This window comes from Clupea harengus, chromosome 5, assembly GCF_900700415.2.
Source record: "Clupea harengus chromosome 5, Ch_v2.0.2, whole genome shotgun sequence".
In the NCBI taxonomy this organism is placed as follows: domain Eukaryota; kingdom Metazoa; phylum Chordata; class Actinopteri; order Clupeiformes; family Clupeidae; genus Clupea; species Clupea harengus.
The window spans coordinates 6,359,888-6,382,238 of NC_045156.1; the positions used below are offsets into that span (position 1 = coordinate 6,359,888).

A 22,351-nucleotide genomic window follows, 5' to 3' on the forward strand; every position below is an offset into this window, starting at 1 on the left:
TTAACAATTCTGCCATTTTGCAGTTTACTGGGACTATTGTTGTCTTTGCTGTTTCCCTATTTTTCCAAACAGGTATGGAACTTGGACTTATGTAACTCCTATATGAAATAATAGGGCAACTCTCATTTTGTCTCTACGAAGTTCTGCAACACAGCCAGTACCAGTAGTCTCCGATGCTGTTGTTTTCCTGCCATTCCTTATTCACATAGAAGCACCTTTATTTAAATAATGTTGTGACTGGAGGGGCAATATGAATATGCATTTCACAAGCAACCTGCTGTGATACTAGCTAAGCCCACTAACTCATTTTATCATGTTTTGTTTCTAATGACACAAATAGAGCATGGTATGGACACTGACCAAATTACAGACATGCTCTATTGTTCATTGTCTGGCTATCTTTTAGTATTACATGTTTCAATAACTGTCATTGAATGGCCAGAATAAGAGGGGTGACGGGCTGAGAAAGGGATTTGGGCTTGGTGAAGGCTAGCAGAGAACTGGTGTTAGCTCATGGTTTGTCCTGATTCCGAAGTGTTGGGTGAAATATGCTGACAGGTCTGCTTCTGCCCAAGGTAACATGACCTTAATGCGCTTTGATTGGTCGAGGGAAATTATTTAAATCACACTGAGGAAAAACTGCATACCAATGAAAGCAACGTGGGAAGTGAATTTATCCCCTGGATATCTCCAGAACATTTCTCACAGCATGCTCCAGATATGATCAGACACCGGAGTCCGCCACGTAGGGCCCACGCACGGAGGAAATTGATTTAAATTCCTGAGTGCTTAACAGGCAAGTGAACTTTATGTCTTTTAATATGGGAGAAAACATCTCTGTAACTGGTCGTGTTCAGCGGTACAATGTATTTATTACTTTATATTATTTATTACTTTTCTGGATGTACATTGATTTGAAAAGATGCGCTCAACATATCATCTCTTGATTAAATCTCCACATTACTCAGTACCTCTGGTGCACTGGTAAATGGATGGATGGCTGTGAGTGTGTTTTTTTATTATGTTTTTTTTTTTATTTTCTGATGAAGGCTAGCAAACTTCAAAGTGTGTGGAGTGGACTAAGAATCTTCTTTGAATGCAAACATTTATTCGGTTATTGCTTAGTAAGATTCTGATTCTGCTGTTTAAATTGACAGAGAGGAAAATCTTAGCATGACATGACCAATACACCCTTGAATGTAGACTTAGAAAGTGCATACTGGTTTCTTACACTGCTATCCTAATCCTCGAAAAACAGAAATACCGGTGTACAGTGTATATATAGCATTCATACAAATATTTGCACATTAGTTTCACAAATTAACTCTTAATAAAATGGTGTCCTCATCGGGCACAGGTGTACAGTTTCTCAAAATCCTAGTCCATGTTCAGTCTAAACAAAATATGGGGAAAGCAAATCTATCTTAAGCTATCCAGCCCTCAAATAGCTTTAGGTTTGGGGCTTATGCGATCTTCTCTCATATGCTTTTATTAGATCAGTCCAGGTGAATGCGTGCGAGGACTGAAGCAGGAGTAACAGTAAACCACCTGTGAAGCCACTCTTTGCCCTGGAGGGATCGGCAGCATCACTGTGCACCGCTGTTCCCCTCGGGGCTCTGCTGTGCTGAGCTAAGTAGTGCTGAACGTGGTAGGCAACATTATTATGCATTTTTAAAAAGCCGCCATCCACATTTGTGTGCTTTGGCTTGACTACAAGGGTTATGGACACAAACGTATACGTGCACTGCAGACCGTTTAAAAAAATGCTGTTTACAGTTTCTTTTTTTGGCTGGGTCATACAGCGTGCTTCTACATGAGAGATGCCACCTGTTAGTTTTGGGTGTTTTGTTTTTTTGAAAGGATTGGAAAAGATAGGCCACATGGAAAGCAAACACACACACACACACACACACACACACACACACACACACACACACACACACACACACTAAAGCATTGTGAGTGCATGCAAATACTTCTGTTGATTCTCAAACACATTCCAGGACCTTGTGCAGGGAGATTAAAGAGATACACAGGACTCTTCTAAAGGCTGGTGTTCACATCATGCCGATCATAGCTGAACGCCATACCATTACAAACGACCACGCAAGCTGTTTAAAATGAGATAAAGTAAGCGTAACGCAGAGAAGTCAACTGGATGTGGTCCGTCTGGTAGCGTGCTGAATAAAGCCATCAGTATTTTCCCAGTCCTAGAATGTCTGTCATTCTTTCCAAAGGATGACAGGAGGGACAGTTTTAAATAGTGATGGGGAAAGGATAAACAGACTTCAAAACTGTGGCCTCCACAGTGATTTTCATTCCCTTTAGTAATTTACGTAAATTTGAGTTGGTTTCATCTCCCTACACACTATGCAAATCCACAATGTTTAATCTCTCCCTCTCCTTTCTCTCTCTCTCTCTCTCTCTTACTCTCTACTTTCTCTCTCTCTCTCAGTAAATGTCACCTCTAATGTTCTTCAATTTTGCCCTCACAAATTACTTACACTTGTGCTGTTGGTGCAAACCCTACAGTTTCTCAAGAATCCTGGGTTTTCAATGGATCCTAACTAAAAATAGAGGCGCTGTCCACTACAATGTCCACTACAGTACTGTTTGTGTTAATGATTGAGGACATTGAGCGGGAATATTCTTTCCTCTAGCTCACTCTCCACTGTGAGAGAGTGGCCTCTTGAATGCAAAGCTCAGTGGACTGCACAGAGCCTGCCCTACAAATCTCTCTCTCGCTCGCTCTCAAGATACATGACAAATAGGCCTACTTGCGGGAGAGCCAGCTCTGTATTACTTCACAGGAAATTGAACTGAAATCCTTGGAAAAGAGTGAAGGGTTTATAATGATCAATTGAATAGAGTTGAAGTCCTCACAAAGTTTGGTTTTGCTGTCAGTTTCTTCAAGAGTTGGTTCTGAAATCCAACCCCTGAAACTTGCTTATAGCTCACTCCATTTAAATCAGAATATATTCGGGCTAATCATAGCGATCTTTTGAGGAATGATTAGTATTTCAACTGTGATAAGAGCACAGAGGATACAACGTTTTCCTTCAGCTGGGAAAATTACGCACTTTTGAAAACAACATCTTCGTAAATATTGTATCAGAGGGTGTTTTTTTTGTGTGGTTTACATGAAATCCCTTCCTAACTTTCTCTTACAATCTCTTAAAATTTTATTTCTCTCGGCAATAATATCATTGGTTGAAATACGGCGGGGTGGAGTCTGCTCATCCGGAAGTAGAGCCTCTCATTCATTCATTAATGAAAGCGTAATAATAGGGCAGTTTGTGTTTGTGTAAAGACCAGCGCCGCGCCGAGGAATTGCACACAAATGTGCTCGGATACTCCACGAGTGACTTTTCTCATCTGTGGAACTGGTTCAAATTCTGTGTGCTGGCATGTTCTCTCGCGTCTCTAAAAAGAGACAATCCAGCCAAAAGGTGAGTGAAGCCGGTTGAGCGGACTCTGCGTTTTTGTAAATACCTGCACAGCAGTGAAACAGACAGCACGCTAAACGCTACTGGTTAAAAATATGGCAATTGCGTTGTATAGGTGGAAGTTTTGAGAGGAGACCCTTTTTTGGTTTTCATTTAATATATATTTAGAATTTATATTTCCCATTTTGAAATAAACAGAAGACGGTTGATGGTTTACGTTAAAATAGGCTGCTTCCAGCCAATTCTATTACTCTTTGGGTTTATATTCCATGAACAGCAGCTACATCATCGAAGTTAACATCATGCAGTTGTCTTGCCATCATTATCATTTCCTTCTGACATTTTTCCAGTTTGTATGTTAACATCATCTACAGTTTTGTAACTGGTTGTCCTCTCTGGAAATGGTGTAAATAAATAATTTATGACAGCTGTTGTAATGCAATATAAATTAGTCATGCAGGCTTCAAGGGTTTCAGGAGTGACTTAAATGAACATCGTGTCGCTGTCGAGTGTGTGTAATATAAGAAAACAGACCAATAAACAAACAACAAGACGTGACAAGCTTCATACAAAGTGTTGTCTCTTGTGTAAAGTCGGCATGAAGCCTACTGGAACACTCCAAAGAGCCTCAAGTCCGGTATTGCTCATCACCACGATGGACTAGTCTTAGTAATTATTATTAGTTAGTATGTAAGTAACTTATAAGTGCATAATTTGTGCAAAAAGTTTCATTTGACAACTCATTAAACTATATATCTGACGGAAGTGCAGAAGGGAATTATGATATGCCTTTGTATTAGTGATTTTACCCAGGTAGGCTATTTGTCTTGCTAGAGACATTTTCTGCATATCCTGTAGAGTTTGAGGGGGGAGCTCATGCCATCCCAATTTAATTTTGTTCATGTCAGCATACCCATCCAGTCACTGCTGGGTATTATGTAAGTTTTCATCCTGCTGCTTCTCTCTCGCTCTCGCTCTCTTCTCTCTCTGGCTATCCTCCTCCTCCCCTATCTCTCTATCCCTCTCTTGGCGTCTTTGCTGTGTTTCTCAGGGTGGCCCACTGGATGACCTAGAGAAAGGACAGCCCTGTTACGCGTGTGGAGATCAGTGCCCTGGCTTCACCTTGCACAAATGGAGGTACAGTGGTTCTCCCTTTCTGCATCCCTCTCACGGTGCTTCTGTGTGCCTCTTGTTATACCATGAGCTTCTGCATTGAAAGATGACATCATTACCAAACTAAGCCATCGACATAGTGGACATCTTCTTTTCACTTCTATCTTTTTTGCCCCAAAACACTCGGCAGTCTGTATCTGAAGGAATCCGTTGATGCATCAAGTTTCCAGAAAGAGTCGTGTCATCCCTAATGTCAAAGTGCTTGCTATATAAAATGTTTTAATCTTTGTGAGAAAGTCATTGTAGTTTAAGCTGGGCAATAATTTCAGTTGGTCATTAATTGCTAGTCTACTAATTATTTTTAATATTGCTATTGTAACATCAGATATGGGGTGATGGTTCAACGAACAATGGGAACGAAGTACAAAACATAGAAATTGCATGCAGTATTAATCAGCGTCGTCTGCCAACTTTTCGTTTAGTTGATCTGAGTGTTGGATCAGACAGAGTTTCGGTGGAGGGGGAAGGATTGGGACTATCAGGGTCTCCATTGCTGTAAACTATTACGTGGCAACAGGCAGCCCAGGAATGCGCCTTTAATTATCAACAGTGCCACAATAAAAGCAGACCCTCTCCAATGAACTCTCAGCAGACCTTCCCCATAGACGACCACTGGAAAGACCCCTTTGTCTGTGGAATTGCTTAGCTTAATGTTTAGAGGGGGGTTTATTACTTAAAAAAAAATGCTGGCACTCACACCTTCAGGTTTGTTTTTAAGCCTGTGTGAAAAAAGAATGGCTTCATGTTTGTGTTAGTCCTGATCGGTTTCCCCAGAGCGGCTTGTTTGGTTTGATGTGGTATTTGCGCGTCGTCTGACCCGTAGATACGGACATCGGGCCAATCTCTGGAGGCAGGTGTGCACATAGTGTGTCGGCCAAGCGCTTGTTAACCAGTCGTCCCCCTGGAGATAAACAGTTTCAGTGCAAACAAAAGACATTCTCCACACACACACACACACACACACACACACACACACACACACACACACACACACACACACACACACACACACACACTCAAGCTGCTTGAACCAAGTAAATTATGCTACATGTATGCTCCCTCTGGGCATGTTGCACCATAATTGGTGATGCTTTAATTTACAAGTTGAGGTGAAAAATGTCAGTGTCCCAAAGTGAACTGATCATTTTAAGTGAAGCCTAGTTCTTGCATCTGTCCAAAGGCAGCTTTCTCTTTCAATCATCTGCTAAAGTTTTGTTCCATCAGAGACACATGTTTGATTAATTATTTTTAAATAATACTGAATAATACTCCCATTGACCCATTGTGTGTTGAGATTTATTGACAAGTCTTTGGATCTGCCTGCTGTTAGCTATTTTCTTTTCAAGCACCTGCTCTCTCTCTCTCTCTCTCTCTCTCTCTCTCTCTCTCTCTCTCTCTCTCTCTCTCTCTCTCTCATGCTCTCAGCTCACTCTCTTTGTCATGTAAGTAATTGCAAAAATGTCAGACATGCTCCTGGACACCTCTATATAGTTTGCCTGCAGCAGAGAGCTCTCTGACACACTCCTTTGCTCACTTTAAACCCAGTAAAGAAGGGTGTTTTTAGAAGCCTTTTAAATCCTAGATGAATAAATCAAAGTTAAGGGGACAAGGCCCAGAGATGAGTTCAAACCCCCCCCCCCCATCCAGCCTTTCAACAGCTGTGCGTCTCAGACGTGTGTCTGTGAAATATTCATGCTCTTGGAAATATTTAAGATATACTCAAGATATCTGCAGGAGTCAAGACCTGCTTTCCCCCCACCGCCTCAGCCTCAGCCTCCAACTTATCAGCTTGTCTAAAGCCAGCACAGAGGTATCCAGTGGAGACAGTGGGATGGGGTTGGGGTTGGAATACTTTGTCAGCCAATAAGATTGTGCTCTGGAACAGTGAGTGCTGCTTAGTGTTCTTAGAACAGCAAGCAGAGAGGAGAAGATGTTTTTTTTTTTTTCACCTTTCTCACACACTTTTTTTTCAGACAATTTGCTTTTGCTGCTGCAAACAGCACAGAGTGATTACATCTCCATGAACTGGGCCTGTTAAATCACATTCATAATGGACATCGTAATTCACAGTGTTAGCCTGTCCCTTTAGGCGGTGTGCAGAATCTGTTTGTTTTGACTGCCACAGTCGACAACTAGGCAAATTTGTGATTGCAGAAGAGCATTTTTAATCACCCCATTCCTCAGCTTTCTTCACCCTCACCTTGCCAGCCCAACCTGAGCCGGCAAGATGGCAGCAGGAGGAAACAGTTGAGTGGATTTCGCTTGTGCAACGCGCTCCCGCTGAATAATTTATGTTAGCCGTCGGCTTGATTGATTTTCTTTGTGCTAATGAGGCTCATTACAGACCCTATTAACATTGGCGGTGTGATAGTTTGCTATCCGATCAGCCCCGATCGCGTGACCCACTTACTCCCGGCCGTTTGTTGTGAACCTTGCTCTCGGTATCGGACTCCTTTGTGCTTATGTGACGAGCAAACTAATAACGTGCACAGGCTGACCCAAGTTCCAGCACTTGCTTTCGAACGCATCTCCAGGCCAAGGTCTGTGCTATAAAATATAGTTAAAGGGTTTTTAAAAAAACAGAACAGAAGAAAGAAGGAGAAGAGAAAACATTCTTACAGCCCACATACATCAGCTATGCACAGCAGCACTTTACAGTAGTCCTTGAGGACTGCTGTTATTTGCAGTGGGGGCTAGACAATGGCTTCTCTTGTGTGCTGAAGCTTGCACTGAAACACTAGCTGGAGTAAAAGCAAAGACAGGAGCACTGAAGGGAAGAGGGGAGGTGGTGAGAGGATGCAGAGCACTGGTGAAGGGTGGGGGTGGGGTGTGCAGGGGGGGGGGGGAGTAGGTAGAGGCTGGAGTGTACACCCTGCTTGGCCATGCTGAAGAGGCTCTGACGTCTGTCCTCGGCGTAACCCGATCGGATCTGCATAACACAGGCACCGTGCTCGGCCATTCAGCTTGTTAACAAGCAGGCCCAGTCAAATAAATCCGTCAGGAGGGCTTTGGCATAAGAATGGGCTTTCAAGAAGCGGCCTTTTCACTCCACATGGAGGGGGCCGCGGCAGAATGAGTGTTGGTGGTGGTGAGTGGGTGGGAAAACACTGGTGGTCACAGCCTCTACAAAAGAGGGGCCAAGGAATTACAGCTGCCATTCCCCTGAATTAGCAATGGAGATACAAAGCTGAAAGCGCTAAAGATATTCACCGGTAATGGGACGGAATCACTATCTCCACTCCCAGTGCCCTTTTGATGTGGAAACTGGTAGCATCTGTGTGCCGTGCTAGCGCTCATTTAAGTCCCGTTTGGAAGATTAGCCGTCTGCCCGCGTGTTTGTGTTGTGTGAGCAAGGCAAAGGGCACACACGGCAGTCTGCGGTGAGGAATCACACAAACACAGAGGGAGGTTTGCAGCCTAGGATGTTTAAACGTGGTTTGACCTTTTTCATCCCCTGACAGCCTCTCCCCACATCAGTAAATTGCTCAGGGACCTCGCCCCCCCTGTGGGCCATCCTCTGTGGTATGGAAGAAGTACGTGCTGCCTTTGATCGTCCGCAACAAAGATTCTCTGCATCTTCCCCTTATATACATGCTTCACTGATGGGGCGGGGAGGGTGTCATGGAAACGCTTTAGTGGGTCACAGGCTGAGAGCTCTCTGACTGACCATGGGAACAAATAGATACAGTTACCCCCCTGAAAGTCACGTCCATTTTCATTTCCGGGGTTAAGACACTTACACATAATTCCCCAATCAGTATTATCCTTGGGAACACTTACAGTATACAAGTTATTTGTCTACTCAAAATAAATAAATTAAAAACTAAAATATTCAGCTTGCATAAGTATTCAACCCATATACATTAATATTTGCAACAGGTTTTCTTGTAGAATTCATTTCCATTCATGCTCTCCTCAATTCTAAAGTTTCCCAGTTTCAGAAGACAAGACATATCTCAGGCACCATCCCAGAAGACAAGACATATCCCCACATCATGATGTTGCCCGTGCCATATTCCACGACTGGGGTGCTGTTTCTTTAGGCATAGTTAGATTTACACCACATATAGCGCTTTGAGGACTGGCCAAAAAGCTCCATTTTGATCTCTTATGACCACAGAAACCTTCTCTCTTATCTTGGGCAACCTCCTTCCATGCTTTAATGTGGATCTTCTAAAATAATGACTTTTTTTGCCGCCCACCAATAGTCCAGTCCAGTTTTATGGATAGCTTTGAAGATTGTGGACTACACGTGCACCCCAATTACACCACAAGCACCCCAACTACTGAACTTTGTAGATTTTTTTGAGGTGAAATATGGACTGTGGTGGCCTCCCTCACCAGTTAATATCTTCCTCGGGTCCTTGGTTTGGGGGACAACCTCTTCTACAAAGCACCTGCATAGTGTGATTTGTATATCCAGAAGGAGATCTGTACTTTAACCACTCATAGGAAATACCTAATTATGATCAGTTATGGTCAAATAAGTGGCACCTCTGCATCATTTATGAATTTGTCATCTGCCTTAATCTGGAACTGGAGTTTGAATAAGTATGCAAGTATACATTTATTTCAGTAATTAATTAATTATTTTTAATGTTCGCAGAGAGAGATAACTTTTGCCTTTGAAAATATATACGTGAAAAATATATGTAAGTATCTTGTGAAAATGGTAAAGACTTTCAGGGGGCTTGAGTGCTTTTGCAAGCCACTGTAGCTTGTGAATTCCAGTGGAGTCATCCTGGTCAGATGACTAACTGGCCTAACTGTAAGAAGGTTTGGGTGTGTGTCTATAGATTATAGGTGTTTGTGCACCAGGAGGAAATAGTGTTTCCTGTTTGGATCGAATCCAGATTGTAATTCCACTTGCTTAGCACCTTTGAAGCAGCAGATGTTCACCGGGAAACTGTCTCTCGCTCTTCCTTTTTTTTTTTTTTTTTTTTTTTTAAAGCTGTTGAGGTTCATCTCTAACCACTGGTGTGGATATTCCATTGCCATATCAAGCCAGCACCTCTGTCATCACAAGGAGGGGACAACCAAACTGACAACTAAACAAATAAATAGCTTCATTAACACTTTCATGTGTCTCAACACTAATTCCTGTCTTACCTGGCCCTTCTAAACGACAAATGAATCGTATACGCTTTACCCAACTATACTGTGGAAAACTATACACTACAGTTACCATACAGTTCATACATACTTGCTGAAATGAATGCGCCGTGTTTAGCCTTCAGGGCTGGTAGCCGATGCTGTGAAAAGATCTTCAGAACATTTACTCAGTGAGAACAAACAATGGCTTCCAGTAGCTGGGGCTCATTGACATGCAAAGCCTTCCCGGGCCGCCTCCTAGTTGAACATTTCACTCTCAAGAATGGCCACAAAGAGGTTGTGTTGACTCTGGACGCTGGACTGGCCTCTCGGCTGCAGCGGGAGAGGAGACGGGGAGAGGAATGGAGAAAGGCCAAAAGCACACGATCAGCTGGGAGCCCCGAGTCAAGCAGCCTGAGTGGGGTACCTGGCAAGCGGCCTGGAGAAAGCGCTGAGAGCTTTCCACAGCCACATGTCCAGTCTGTTCATATACCTGCTGTTTGTGAGTGTGTGAGTGTGAGTGTGTGTGTGTGTGTGTGTGTGTGTGTGTGTGTGTGTGTGTGTGTGTGTGTGTGTGTGTGTGTGTGTGTGTGTGTGTGTGTGTGTGTGTGTGTGTCTGTGTCTGTGTGTGTGTGTGTGTGTGTGTGTGTGTCTGGGTTTGTACACGCACACATGTGTGCAACTTTGTATTCTGTGTCTGCGTCTGTCTGTGTCTACACATTTCAATGGCCTCACCACCACCTATGTAAGCCTTGTAGTTACTTTGTTTTTCTTTATCTTTGTCAGTGTCTATTATTATGCTGTGTAGACAGTATGTTTATAATACATATTCATGCATCAGATTTCTACAAAATACACTGTCAGCAGGGGCCTCCCCTGAATCTGAAAGTAAATATGGTGAGCATATCTCACCGTGCAATTTACATACTGATTCTGACCACTGTTAGATGCTGTGGAGAGTCTTATTGCTGATCAAACATCTATGTTTTCTTATCACCACCAGGAAATTTCGGTTTATTCAAGACAGAATTACACCCTTGTACTATCAGGACTACAGATAGCTCTTTGAAGCCTAGCTCTGTGTTAGCATGAAAGGTACATGGGAACCATATATTTATGTTTTCTTTAGATGTACTATCTTGGATTTTCCTGACCAGGTGCTGAGGCTCGTTTATTACAGGGCAGGAGCAGATTGGAATCAGGAGATCATCTTTAAACAGCGGTGCTGTGCTTAGGGGCGGTGTGAAAAAGATATGGTCCCGTCAGACAGACAGTGTGTGACAAACCCGTGTGATAAGGGAGATTCATGCTGAGAATATGAACTGAGACGCACTTAGAACAATATGACTTTATAATATATGCTAGAAGAACAAACAAGTCTCACTAATCTATTGAATCAAAAGCACAAGACCAAGCCTTTATATGAAAAGAGAATATGCAGCAATGCAGGAAGAGCTTGTGGCTCAAAACATGATGAGATTAACCTCATTTTCTACGGGAGAGGGACACTGTGGTGTCCATATTCTTTGTCTTCATTGCATCTTTGCCAGCGCTGCTGGATCAGCTTAATAGTCCTGGCTGGAAAGAGATGCTCTTTTGGCAACTCTGTCTGCCAGGCAGGCGGGCAGGGGCAGGTTGGCGGGCAGGCGGGAGAGAGGTCGGGGAGGGCTGAGATGAGGCTCGCTCAGGAGTGAAATGAAGATGGGCACAGGTATTCTTCACTGTCAAGTCCTCTACCCTGTCTTCATTACTCCTCTCCTCTGTCTAACGGTATGAGTCCACCACTGCATGCAACACACTGCTACTACCTCTGCTGCTTATGTGGTGTCACATAAGCTGTTTTGAAATAGGAAATTGCAAATAAATAGTAGTAGTCTATTGATTTGACACCGCTTATATAAGATTCTATAATATACGTGTTAAGGATTATATGGGGAATATACAAACAGAGAGAGAGTTAGAGATGGAATGTTGTGCAATAACATGTGCACACTGCATTGTAAAATGTAGAATTGCAGTGTCATAAGCCCAACATAAACAGAAGGGTTGTGCAAAGCCTCCTACAGCTGCCCTTTTAAATAAGGCACCTTTTACCAGGAGTCATAACAGTCGGACTGACCCTAATTAGGGTCTAGATTTCAGCTCGGACTCTACTCTACTCTGGGAAACCTCCAAAGTCCTGAAGGAATCAGAGCTGCACTTATTAAGAGCGCAGTGGGGCCTCTCCCTCTCCTTCTCCTGGGCCTGAGTGCTGCCCTGTCTCCTGGGCCTGAGTGCTGCCCTGTCTCCTGAGCCCTGCCCTGTCTCCTGAGCCTGTCTGGGACTCGCGCCGCAGGGCCACCGAGGGCCACAGACGGCTGATTCTCTGCCAGTTTTTCCCCGTCACTGATCCCGGCTTTAATGGAGGCTTACGATGTAAAGCCGCCTTTGAACTGTCATCGGGAATAAAGGGCCACGTGGTGAGGTGTGTTTGTGTTTGTGTGTGTGTGTGTGTGTGTGTGTGTGTGTTCGGTGTTCGGGGAGAAGGAAGGCGAGTGCATAGCCAACCCCCCTGTAGGGCCTTGCATTCAGTCTGTGCTCTGCTGTGCAAATCTGTTCCAGTGTTTTACACTCAAAAAGATAAACCTGTCAGGGGCATTGTACAAAACGCAGCCTGCTTCACTGAAATGTCACTGTGTGGAGGGCCTTGATTTTTCACTTTACTGCCTGAGTGAGTAAGGACGGCTGGGCTGCTGAGGCCACCAGTTCCTGGCTCTGCCCTGGGAGGTCAGCCGCACAGTGGGTGGAAGTCACAAATTAGCTGCTGGAGATGGTGCCATAAGATTACTCTCTCTCTCGCACACACACACTCACACTCCCAGTCCCTGAACTCAAGGTCAGCCATCCCTCCTGGCAGAGAGTGTAACCCTTGCTAATGTGCAGCTGGTCTAAACCTTGACCAGACATTTTCCCTTCACATCATTTAACACTGGAGTGCTATTCGCTTGGCTACTGATAGGGTGCATTAGTCTTACCTTTGGGTAGTGTTTTCACATCAGTTGGTCAAAAGAGTATCACAATTATGCTGCATTAGTTCTTTAGTCACACATTTGCTCTTTGATGCTCATGGTTACTAGGCTACCATCATGTCACTTATTTTATGTTGCAGGGGATCTCCTAATCTAGTGAACAATGGAACAATGATATAAATGTATGAAAGTATGATCCTTCACCTGAATGGTTTCTCTTGCTCTATCCTCTGAGGCTGTCTGTCTGGTGGGGATCTGTGTCCGCAGGCAGGGAAGGAGGCTGTGTGTGTGTGTGTGTGTGTGTGTGTGTGTGTGTGTGTGTGTGTGTGTGACTGAAGAGAGAGCTGGATGAAAAGGCCCTTTGAGTGTAATGAGGGAGCTGCAGGCCTGCATACCGTTGCTGTCTCCAGTGGAGCCGGGGCAGCAGATGCACAGCTTCTGGCCAGCCGCAGCCCAGCACACTTGGCTTTGAGCACTCTTTGCTTTTCTTTTCATTCTTTTTCCTCTTTCTTTTTCTTTGCTTTTACTCTTCTCCTCCATTCTCTCTCCATCCTTTCCCCTCTCATTTATCTGCCCCTTTCATCTGGATCTTTCATGACCCTCAATTTCACCCCCCCTCCCTCTCTCTCTCTCTCTCGCTTACCCTTTCTCTTTCACCCTCCCTTCCAGTCAGAAGAGGTGTTTAAAACAGATAGAGGACTGTGGGATGTTGCCTGTCCGTATGCCCCACTTTAAAGCTCCCTTTGGTCTCCTCTCCTCTCCTCTCCTCTCCTCTCCTCTGTTGGATCTCCTATCCGCCTGCGCACTAGGCAGACGCTGATCCGTACTGACTGTAAGCCCCATTCCCACAGCCATCCTATGCTCTTCACACCATTTCCTGAGATGATGTTTGTTTGTTTGTTTGTTTGTTTGTTTTATGTGTTTGTTTGCTACTGAGCATGTCGTCTGTGTTACCCATCAACATGTTTAAGTAAACAGGCCCCATAAGTCTATAATGCTTTCGCTCAGCAGAGTGTGTGTTCGATGCGCATGACTGCCTTTTCTCAGACGTCTTTCAGCCCTGCTGGAAGGGCCCTGTTGCTAGCTGCTTGGCTGGTTCAGAATGTAGCGAAATGACAGGGACTGGCCACAAGAATCTTGGTTGTGTCATGAGTATCAAAGGAATGAGACAGCAGTTGTTTTTTATAAACTCAGTATTATTATTATTATGCATTAGTGTCTATCAGTTATACTGATCCCGGTTAACTGGTAGGCCTGTAATGTGTATATTTCACCAACAGAGGACAGTGTTGCTGAAGCCAAGCTGTTTGTGGTGCGGACTGTTTAATGCATAACGGCTGGTGTCCCAGAGAACTCCACTCAAAGGTCATGCCAAGGGTGTGCTCAACCAGCAGAGGAGAGGCTTTTCCTGTCCAAGCAAATTTGTCCGGTCTTTTTAAAATGGTTAGATTTCCCTGCCGCGAGTTCGGTTCGTTACTTTTAATACCGCCGTTACCGTTTTCACGTGGTGCATTAGGCCGGATCAGCGAGGCCGAGGCAATTAATGAGTGATGAGATCCCGGCGCCGTTAGGGTCTCGGATCTCGTCACTGCTCACCGGAGCCCCAGCATGTTACCCTCCCTGTGTGCCTAGCAGCAGACGGAGAGACAGACAGGGGTGTTTGTGTCTCCTGCCCGCAGCAGGACGTGTCAAGGCTACTGGGCTAGTGTGCACTCTGCAGGCAGGGTGCCAAGGAGACACAAATGCAGAGAGTGCGCTCACAACCTACCTGTAGGAGTTTCTTTCAAACACATTTTTCTCCACTGTGTGTGTGTGTGTGTGTGTGTGGAAAGCTCTGAGTTACGGATGAAAGGAGAGGCAACTCTGCTCCCTCTGTTGCTGCCTATCAATCCATCTCAAGCGAGAGAGGGAGAGAGAGAGGGCAGGAAATGGACTTTAAAAGGAGGCCTGAAACCGGTCCAGCTTCCTGCAATCAGAGACCGCACACAGGAACCAGAAAGTCCAAATGCCCGGGACCAAACTTAGTTACAGGCACTCTCTCATTTTTCTCTCTTTGTGTCTCCCTGACATATTTTTGATGGACTTTCTCTCAAGCACATGCTACAATCTCTCTCTCTCTCTCTGGCTCTTTCTTTCTGTCTGTTTGTATTAACACTTAACACCTTCCACTTACCTGTGGTAAAAGAGCTGGCATTCTCCTTTAAGCCCATAGGGTTGTGTGTAATATTTGGTTAGAGCCTAGGCTTTATATATCCTCTTAGCCCTTAAATGGCTGTGCTCCTGAAATCTGAGAACGAAAGAAACTTTTAGTGAACATACTTACATCTCACAAAATCCACTCCTTTTGAATATTGGACTTTTACGATGTCAGTCTATCCCTTGATGATTTATGTTCTGGCGACTTTTAACCTTCTTTCTAAAGGGGCAATTGTATGTGCATATTGGGCCTAGTGAGGGGAAATTGGAAATTGGTTCAGGAGTTTTACGATATTGACTTTCATTGTGGTAATATGGGGCTGCACTGAAGCGTTTTAAAGTTAGTCAGATGGAAAAAGGCTACTGTGGACACCAGGTGGCAGTGTCAATGTGGGGTGCTGAAGGCCAAAAGCATCAGACTTCTGTGTGACACAACAAATTCACCAGCGTTGTATGTGGTCTTTAGCCTGAGGGGAACAAATCACTTGACGTCTGAATGTTGCAATCAAACACTGTTTGGGTGGGTGGAGGAGTGTTGGGGGGGGGGGTTTGTGTGTTTTGTAAATGTACAGGTTGCCATAGCAACAGCACCATTCACACTCCTCCGGTACCTTGACAACTGGCCGGAGTGGCTGACGAATGGGGTGAGAGCGGTCAAACGCCAAACAGAGCTGGTCTGCGAGGCACGACTGGACAAACAACCAAAGAGGCTCACACACACACACACACACACACACACACACACACACACACACACACACACACACACACACACACACACACACACACACTCAAACAAAAACTTCTGGCTTTGTTAAGCTGGCCTGTTAAGATTCCCTGTCTCTGTTGTCCTCCCTCTCTCTCTCTTTCCGTCCAGCTGAAAGCCCTGTGTCTGGTTCGGTGTCTGTGCCTCTGCCATGGCCTCTGCCACTGTGTTTGCTGCTGCTTTTGAGTCTGCTAAACAATTTAATAAAGAACGAGAGCTCAGGCAGCGGCACAGTATCAGGCGCGCCCTTAAATCATAGATAGTCTTGTCAGATTTGTTTAGATAGGGAATGCTCCAGAGGCATCCAACACCATGTAGCCTTGCCTCGTGTGCTTTTGATCTCCTATCCAGCCCTCCCAATAGAATAAATGAGCATTTAAAAAAAAATAATAATAATAATCACACACATCCATTTGATCTAAATTCAATATCTCTGTGATGATTCTAGACTGTAAAAAAAAAAAAAAGATATACTTTGTATCTGAACATACGTGTATTGCAAATACATAACGAAATACAGCTGTTAACATCCCCCCCCCCCCCCCCCCCCCACACACACACACACACATACAACAGGCATGGAAAATATGCAGACACAAGCTGACGCCAGGATGGAGGGCGATGACTGTTTGATAGATTGTCATTAATGTAAAATAATTACCAGTGTTTTTGCTGTGCTGCTTTCTGTTCCCCAAGACCCCGTGTATCCCAGAGGTGGGCAGTGCTCCAGTTAATGGGCTCCCAGCGCCAAAGCCCGGTGTAACCAGAGCCCCGAGTAACTCAGGAACCCGTCTCCTTTTCAGCCCGGGCATGGCCCGGTGATTTATCTTTTCATGCGATACCCTTGTAGTGTGCGCCGTGGATAGAGCGGAATGCTCGAATGTTTCTATCGCCCGTTCAGTGTAGACAAATTTGCTCTGACTGGTTCACATGATACTTAACACCCAGAGAATGCACGCCGAGACATCACGGGTCAAGCCCGACGTCAGTTTTAATATTTACCCTCCCTGAGGAAAGACGCCTTTTCTACGTCAGATTGGAAGTACAGATAAGTGGAGGGACATGGCAGACATTTTTGTGCTGTCTGCCTGAACAGTGTATGTGCTTGAGGATTAAACGATCACAGCACGCGAAGAAACCGCCGGCACTTCAGGCAGTAGCAGACCGAGTTGGTTCCAGGCTTCCTTAAGTTGAAACAACAGAGCATTACATTCACCACGCGTCTTGTGTTGCATTGAAGAATGCATTACACAATGTGTGAATCGCCTGCTCTCCATTTGCAATCACTGAGTTTCATGTTCCAGCACTATGACTGTTGATGAAGATAATGATGATGGTGGTGGTGATTAGGATGGTGATGATGAATCCTCCATTAAAAAGTCATTCCAGCCCCAGATCAGACCTTTATTAACCTCAAACCACAAATCCAGAAAAAAAGTCCCCCTCTTTCTAAAAGAGAATCCCTGTCTTTTAAAGTCCTAGCCCACGCTTAAGGAATCTGTTACTTGTAACCTCTCTCCCTGTGGCTCCTACACCTGCACTGCTGAGGAAGAGCCTTCCTGCGCCCCCCCACCCCCCCTCCCTCCCCTCCTGTGAGCTCTAAAGTGGGCCACGGGCACTGACTCGCGCTCAGTGTGGGGATGTGCAGCTTTTAAATCCCATCTCCGCGTGGCATTCCTTGGTCCCACTCATCCACTCCATTTCCAAAGAGGGGAGGGTGGGGTGGCAACAGTGTGTGTCAGGGGCTGCACAGGCACACACACACACACACACACACACACACACACACACTCCACTAATTCCAGCTTTTCTGAACCTCTGCCTGACTTTCGCTCAAATGGTACTGAGATCAAAGACCCCCCCCCCCGTCCCCCCTCCGTCACTCCACCTTCCAGTTGCTTGTTTATCAGCCTGCTTTTGGGTGTAATTTGCTTCTCGTCTCAGCCTAATGAGTGAGCGCTTGAAGCCGAAGTATTTATTTACTTCTTCCTCCAGCCATCATTAAATCCGACGTTCGCCTTAATGTCTTTCCATATGGCTGGTACAATCGAGAGTGTATACAAAGCATCCAAGCTCAGTGTAAATTGTTTAGGGGCCACGAGTGATCGAGAGGGGAAGGGGGTCAAATAAACAAGGGTGACAATGCGCCACATGAAGCGACGGAGACATGGGGCGACGTATGGAAGTGTTGCCATGTCATGTGGGGACACCATGACTTCACTGCCGCCATGGCGACGCATATCATTTTTTATTATGCTCAGTTAATGATGCCCTGTTCCAAAAAACTAGGAAAAAATTCAAAAAGCACAAAAAAAAAGTCAAGTTTAAAAAATAGAGAAAAAAAAGCCTTCATTACAGCATCTGTGTTTAATTACAGCCCTCTGCTGTTTGTTTGTCTTGCGATGCATTTCACCAGCCAAGCGTTTTTCTAGGGACTTTCTGTTGGTCCCCAGTTGATGGGCTGTGTGTGTGCTGCTCAGGCATTCTCTCACCCTCTTGTGTATTTGAGGCCTGAGCAACCCCCCCTACCCCCAGCACTCCCACCTCCACCCCTCCACAAGCTGCTCAACATTGGTAAACAGAGAACCACCCCTGTATCAAGCTGATCAGGTTTGTTTGTTGATTACGCCACGGTCCTAGGTCTCATCAAGGACAATGATGAGCTGGCTTACAGGGATACCGTGTCACAGCTGGCAGCATACAGAAAACAACCTGAAGCTCAACGTCAACGAGGCGGTGGAGATAGTCATGGCACACCTCACTACTCCTCAACAACGCAGCCGTAAAGGTGGTGGAGTCTGTTCAGTTTCTCGGTGCCGCCATTACCAGCGACCTGAAATTGGAGAGCCACTCGTCTGAGGTCATCGAGTGAGCTCAGCAGAGGATGCTTGTCCTAATGCTGCTCCGGAATATGAACATCTCCACCAAGTTCACAGGCAGTTCTACAGAACCACCATCCAGAGCGTCCTCACCTCCTCCATCACTGTGTGCCCCCCCCCCCCCCGCATTCTCTGCCCATACCAAACACACAGCTCAGGTGGCTCACAGGCGCACACACACACAAACACACACATACACACACGGCAGTTTATTCTATTATGTTTCTACTTCTACTCTCACTTTTTTTTTTATTTCACTGATTCCGATTCTTGTTCTGTGATTGCTCGAGTAGCCGGTCAGCAGCTGCCTTACAACTGGTGCGGCATGCAGGACGCTGGCCAGGGGACACCAGGCAGGGAGGGAGGCAGGGAGGGTAGGGTGCTGGGCCCAGGCCAAGCAACATGCCCATTTGTGTCATGATTGACATGAAAGGCAGACAGCAGTATAATTAGTTGTGAATTGTGAATCTCTGGGGCATAAACATGAGCGTGAAATTATACATGTTTGTGTGTGTGTGTGTGAGAGAGAGAGAGAAAGCGAGCAGTTGTGTGCTGTGGTCCACTTCCAGAGGATCTCCTGCTGCTCTGCGGTCATATTAAGTTTCTGCCCTTTTATCTCACCCACAGGTGGACAATGGTGGAGCATGCGACACGTGTGTGTGTGTGTGTGCGTGTGTGTGTGTGTGTGTGTGTGTGTGTGTGTGTGTGTAAGGGGCTGGGCAGAGCAGGTGCTGGATGCCTGACTTCTCCATCTTTCAGCAGGAGGGGGTAGCTCTTAAGGGCACCATGTGTGGAGTGCAAGCGTGCGCTTGGGTGTGCGCGTTTGTGTGTGTGTGTCTCTCTCTCTGTGTGTGTGTGTGTGTTTGTGCTCTGTGTGTGTGTGTGTGTGTGTGTGTGTGTGCTCTGTGTGTGTGTTTAGAAAAAAGGACTGACAGAAGGAGACGCGGAGAGGCCTCTTAATCATATGCTGTTCTCCATGGCGTGATGGACAGCTTCGGAGCCCACAGGACGGTGTTACAGCCCAGTGTTTACACTGTAGCGCAAATGAGCTTGTTTTCTGCCAGTGGCTTGAATGACCCATCCCATCTCTAAGGACAGCCACTGCTGATTTAATTTGCGATAAATCCATTTTGGACGATGGTAGAGGCTGGTCTTTCAAGCCCATTGTAAACAGAAGCCCTCCCTCCGGCCATTTTGTTGCAGTCCTGCTATTCCCTCAGCTGGTGCTCCGCGAGGTATGAAGAAGCCAAAGCTATGTGGGAACGGCTCTCGTTCTTTAAAGAACACCGCAGCCTCCCTTTCCCCTGTCATTATCTAATGCCATGCACTTCATCTTAAAGCTCCACCTTGGCCACTTTCCCTTTTAAATGTATCTTTGTGGAGGCCATAGCAGGTACTCTTTTTCTTTGTTTCTCCTTCTTAGTAACTCTCTTTCTTACTTTCTTTCTCTCTCTCTCTCTCTCTCTCTCTCTCTATCGATCCCTCTCGCTGGCTTTGTTGCTCTCTAACTTCTTGCTCAGCTGGCTGTAACCTTGCCCCGACTGCAAGACGCTGCCACTCATTTTCCTGTTTGAATTGTAAATGTTCACACAGTGGCAAGCTGTGCACCTTTAGTATGAATAATGAATCTGGTATACAAGGCATGCGTTTGAAGCAGGCTTGTCTGTGTGTGTGTGTGTGTGTGTGTGTGTGTGTGTGTGTGTGTGTGTGTGTGTGTGTGTGTGTGTGTGTGTGTGTGTGTGTGTGTTTGTGTGTGCGCGTGCGTGTTCAGAAAGTCAACAAGCAGCCTGGGATAAACAGTGTGCTAGCTTTTGCATTGAGCACAGGAGTCCAATCCGTCTGCATGGCAACCAATATAAAATGAGCACCCACAACATGAAACCAGAGAATGAACGTGGCCCTGAATTGGTCTTTTACAAGTTGTCTCGCCACCACAGTTTCTCTTTGTGCCTTTCCTGTCTCTGTCTGGTGTCATTTGATTGCTAACTGGGCTGCTGAGGGTCCATCTCTGTGGGTCAGAACTTTAGGGACCCTGTGAGGATGGTCTGGGCTGGTCTGGTCTGATCTGGTCACAGCGGTAATAAGACCTCATTGAATTAGCCATGGGGAACCAGCGCATATATTAGCTGCAGGCGATTGACTGTCGCCTGTGATTAATGGCGTGGGACAATTGACTGGAGAGCCGACAGGCTTCCCGCACAAACACAAAGGAGCCCCTCTGCCGTGGAGTGGGCAAGACGCCTCGGCCGCATACACACACACACATACACACACACACACACACACAACACAACACGACACGACACGACACAACACGACACAACACGACACAGAGTCATCGGCAGGAGGAATCACCGGCCCGTCTCTCATGGAATTAGATTGGGGCACCACGGCACCTGTAAAACGAGGGGCCCAGGGCGGGCAAGGGGGCCCCCATGTTTGCGTCATTAGCTCACAACCATGCTGGCCACTGTCTGTATATGGTGTACAGCCTGGGGAACGTTGTGGTGAGCAGAAAGCGTTTTTTTTTTCTGCCAGGATTTTTATTTAACTGTTTTTCAGTGGCTACAATTTTGTCTCTAGTGTGCATATTTGCAAAAGGCTATTCAGTATTCAATCATATGAGCTCGTGAGGCTGGGCGGAATGTTACAAATACTTCCAAACCATTTTGTGTCAAGAGTGATGGGACTGATTTTATAATCATCACGGTCATGAATCCTCTCTGCCTTTGGCAGCAGTGGATCTAGATGAGTCCAGTCAGTCGGTCAGCCAGCCAGCCAGCCAGCCAGCCAGCCTGGCCCCGAGGATGCGGCGAGCTTAGAGTAGGTGCCACGCAGGCTGATCAAAGCTCTGGGTGATTGTGTTTCATTGTGCCCAGACTGATGCCCTGGAAATAATGGCGTTTTTTGAAGAGCCTGGACCTCAAAGCTATGGATTCTTATGATCATGCAAGCTTGTGCATGTAACATAAAAAAACATATCAACCAGCTATTTTCAGGCACCCCATCATACACTGAACCACAATCAGAGCCTGTCATCACTCCTCGTGCTCCAAACATCATGTTTCTCCAATAAATACAGCTAAAAATATTTGTAATCTCCACAAAGGGCTGTAAATAGAATGATTGTTTGAATCTGTGCCCACTAATCAGGGATTTGGTTGCGTAATAAGAGGGTTTCATGGCATTAAAAATTCGATCTGGCTCGTTGGTTCGATTTAAATAAGCGCTCTTTGGAAAGATAAGCCCCCCCTAGCTGCAATGTATATGATCTGTGGTATCATAGCTGCTTGTGGTTTCTTGTTGTTTGGTTGATTTCATTAAAGCTGCTAGTGTGTGTGTGTGTGTGTGTGTGTGTGTTTTGCCAGAGGGCTGTTGGACTTGGCATGTGTGCATGGTTTGACACCAGACTGACACATGGAGAGTGTGCATTCTAAATGACAGGCTTAACACGCCGGGTGGGGTAAAGTGTAAAGCGTGGCCGTATGCACACGTACAGACACACAGCACAACCACGTTGGGGTTAAATAATGCATGAGTGAGTGGCTTTGTGATCGTGGGCGAGCTGTGCTTAACTTAAACTCGACGGTGGCAGAGTTCGGAATAATCCCCTACTAGCCATCTGTTGTTTGACCCACTCCTGGGATCGGACACGGACAGCACTTCTGCCCTCTCACGTGCCCCCCCCCCCCCCCCCCCCCCCAGACGTCCAACTCGTTTGGGACTGGCAGTCAGCTGAGGCCAGGTTAAGTGTCATTAGTAGGTCCCGGCAAAGGCCTTGTTTGGGGGTTA

At 45.8% G+C, this 22,351-nt stretch overlaps 1 protein-coding gene across 1 annotated transcript in view; it reads left to right on the top strand.

The window, feature by feature from the left end:
* Positions 1 to 3,287: 3,287 nt before the first annotated feature.
* Positions 3,288 to 22,351, top strand: part of prickle2b (prickle homolog 2b) — a 66,190-nt gene continuing 47,126 nt past the window's right edge. Inside the window, exons 1-2 of the mRNA XM_031567481.2 lie at positions 3,288 to 3,449; positions 4,498 to 4,583. Of these exons, the coding sequence (XP_031423341.1) occupies positions 3,408 to 3,449; positions 4,498 to 4,583 (128 nt within the window). The 5' untranslated portion in view covers positions 3,288 to 3,407. The remainder of the gene's footprint in view (positions 3,450 to 4,497; positions 4,584 to 22,351) is intronic.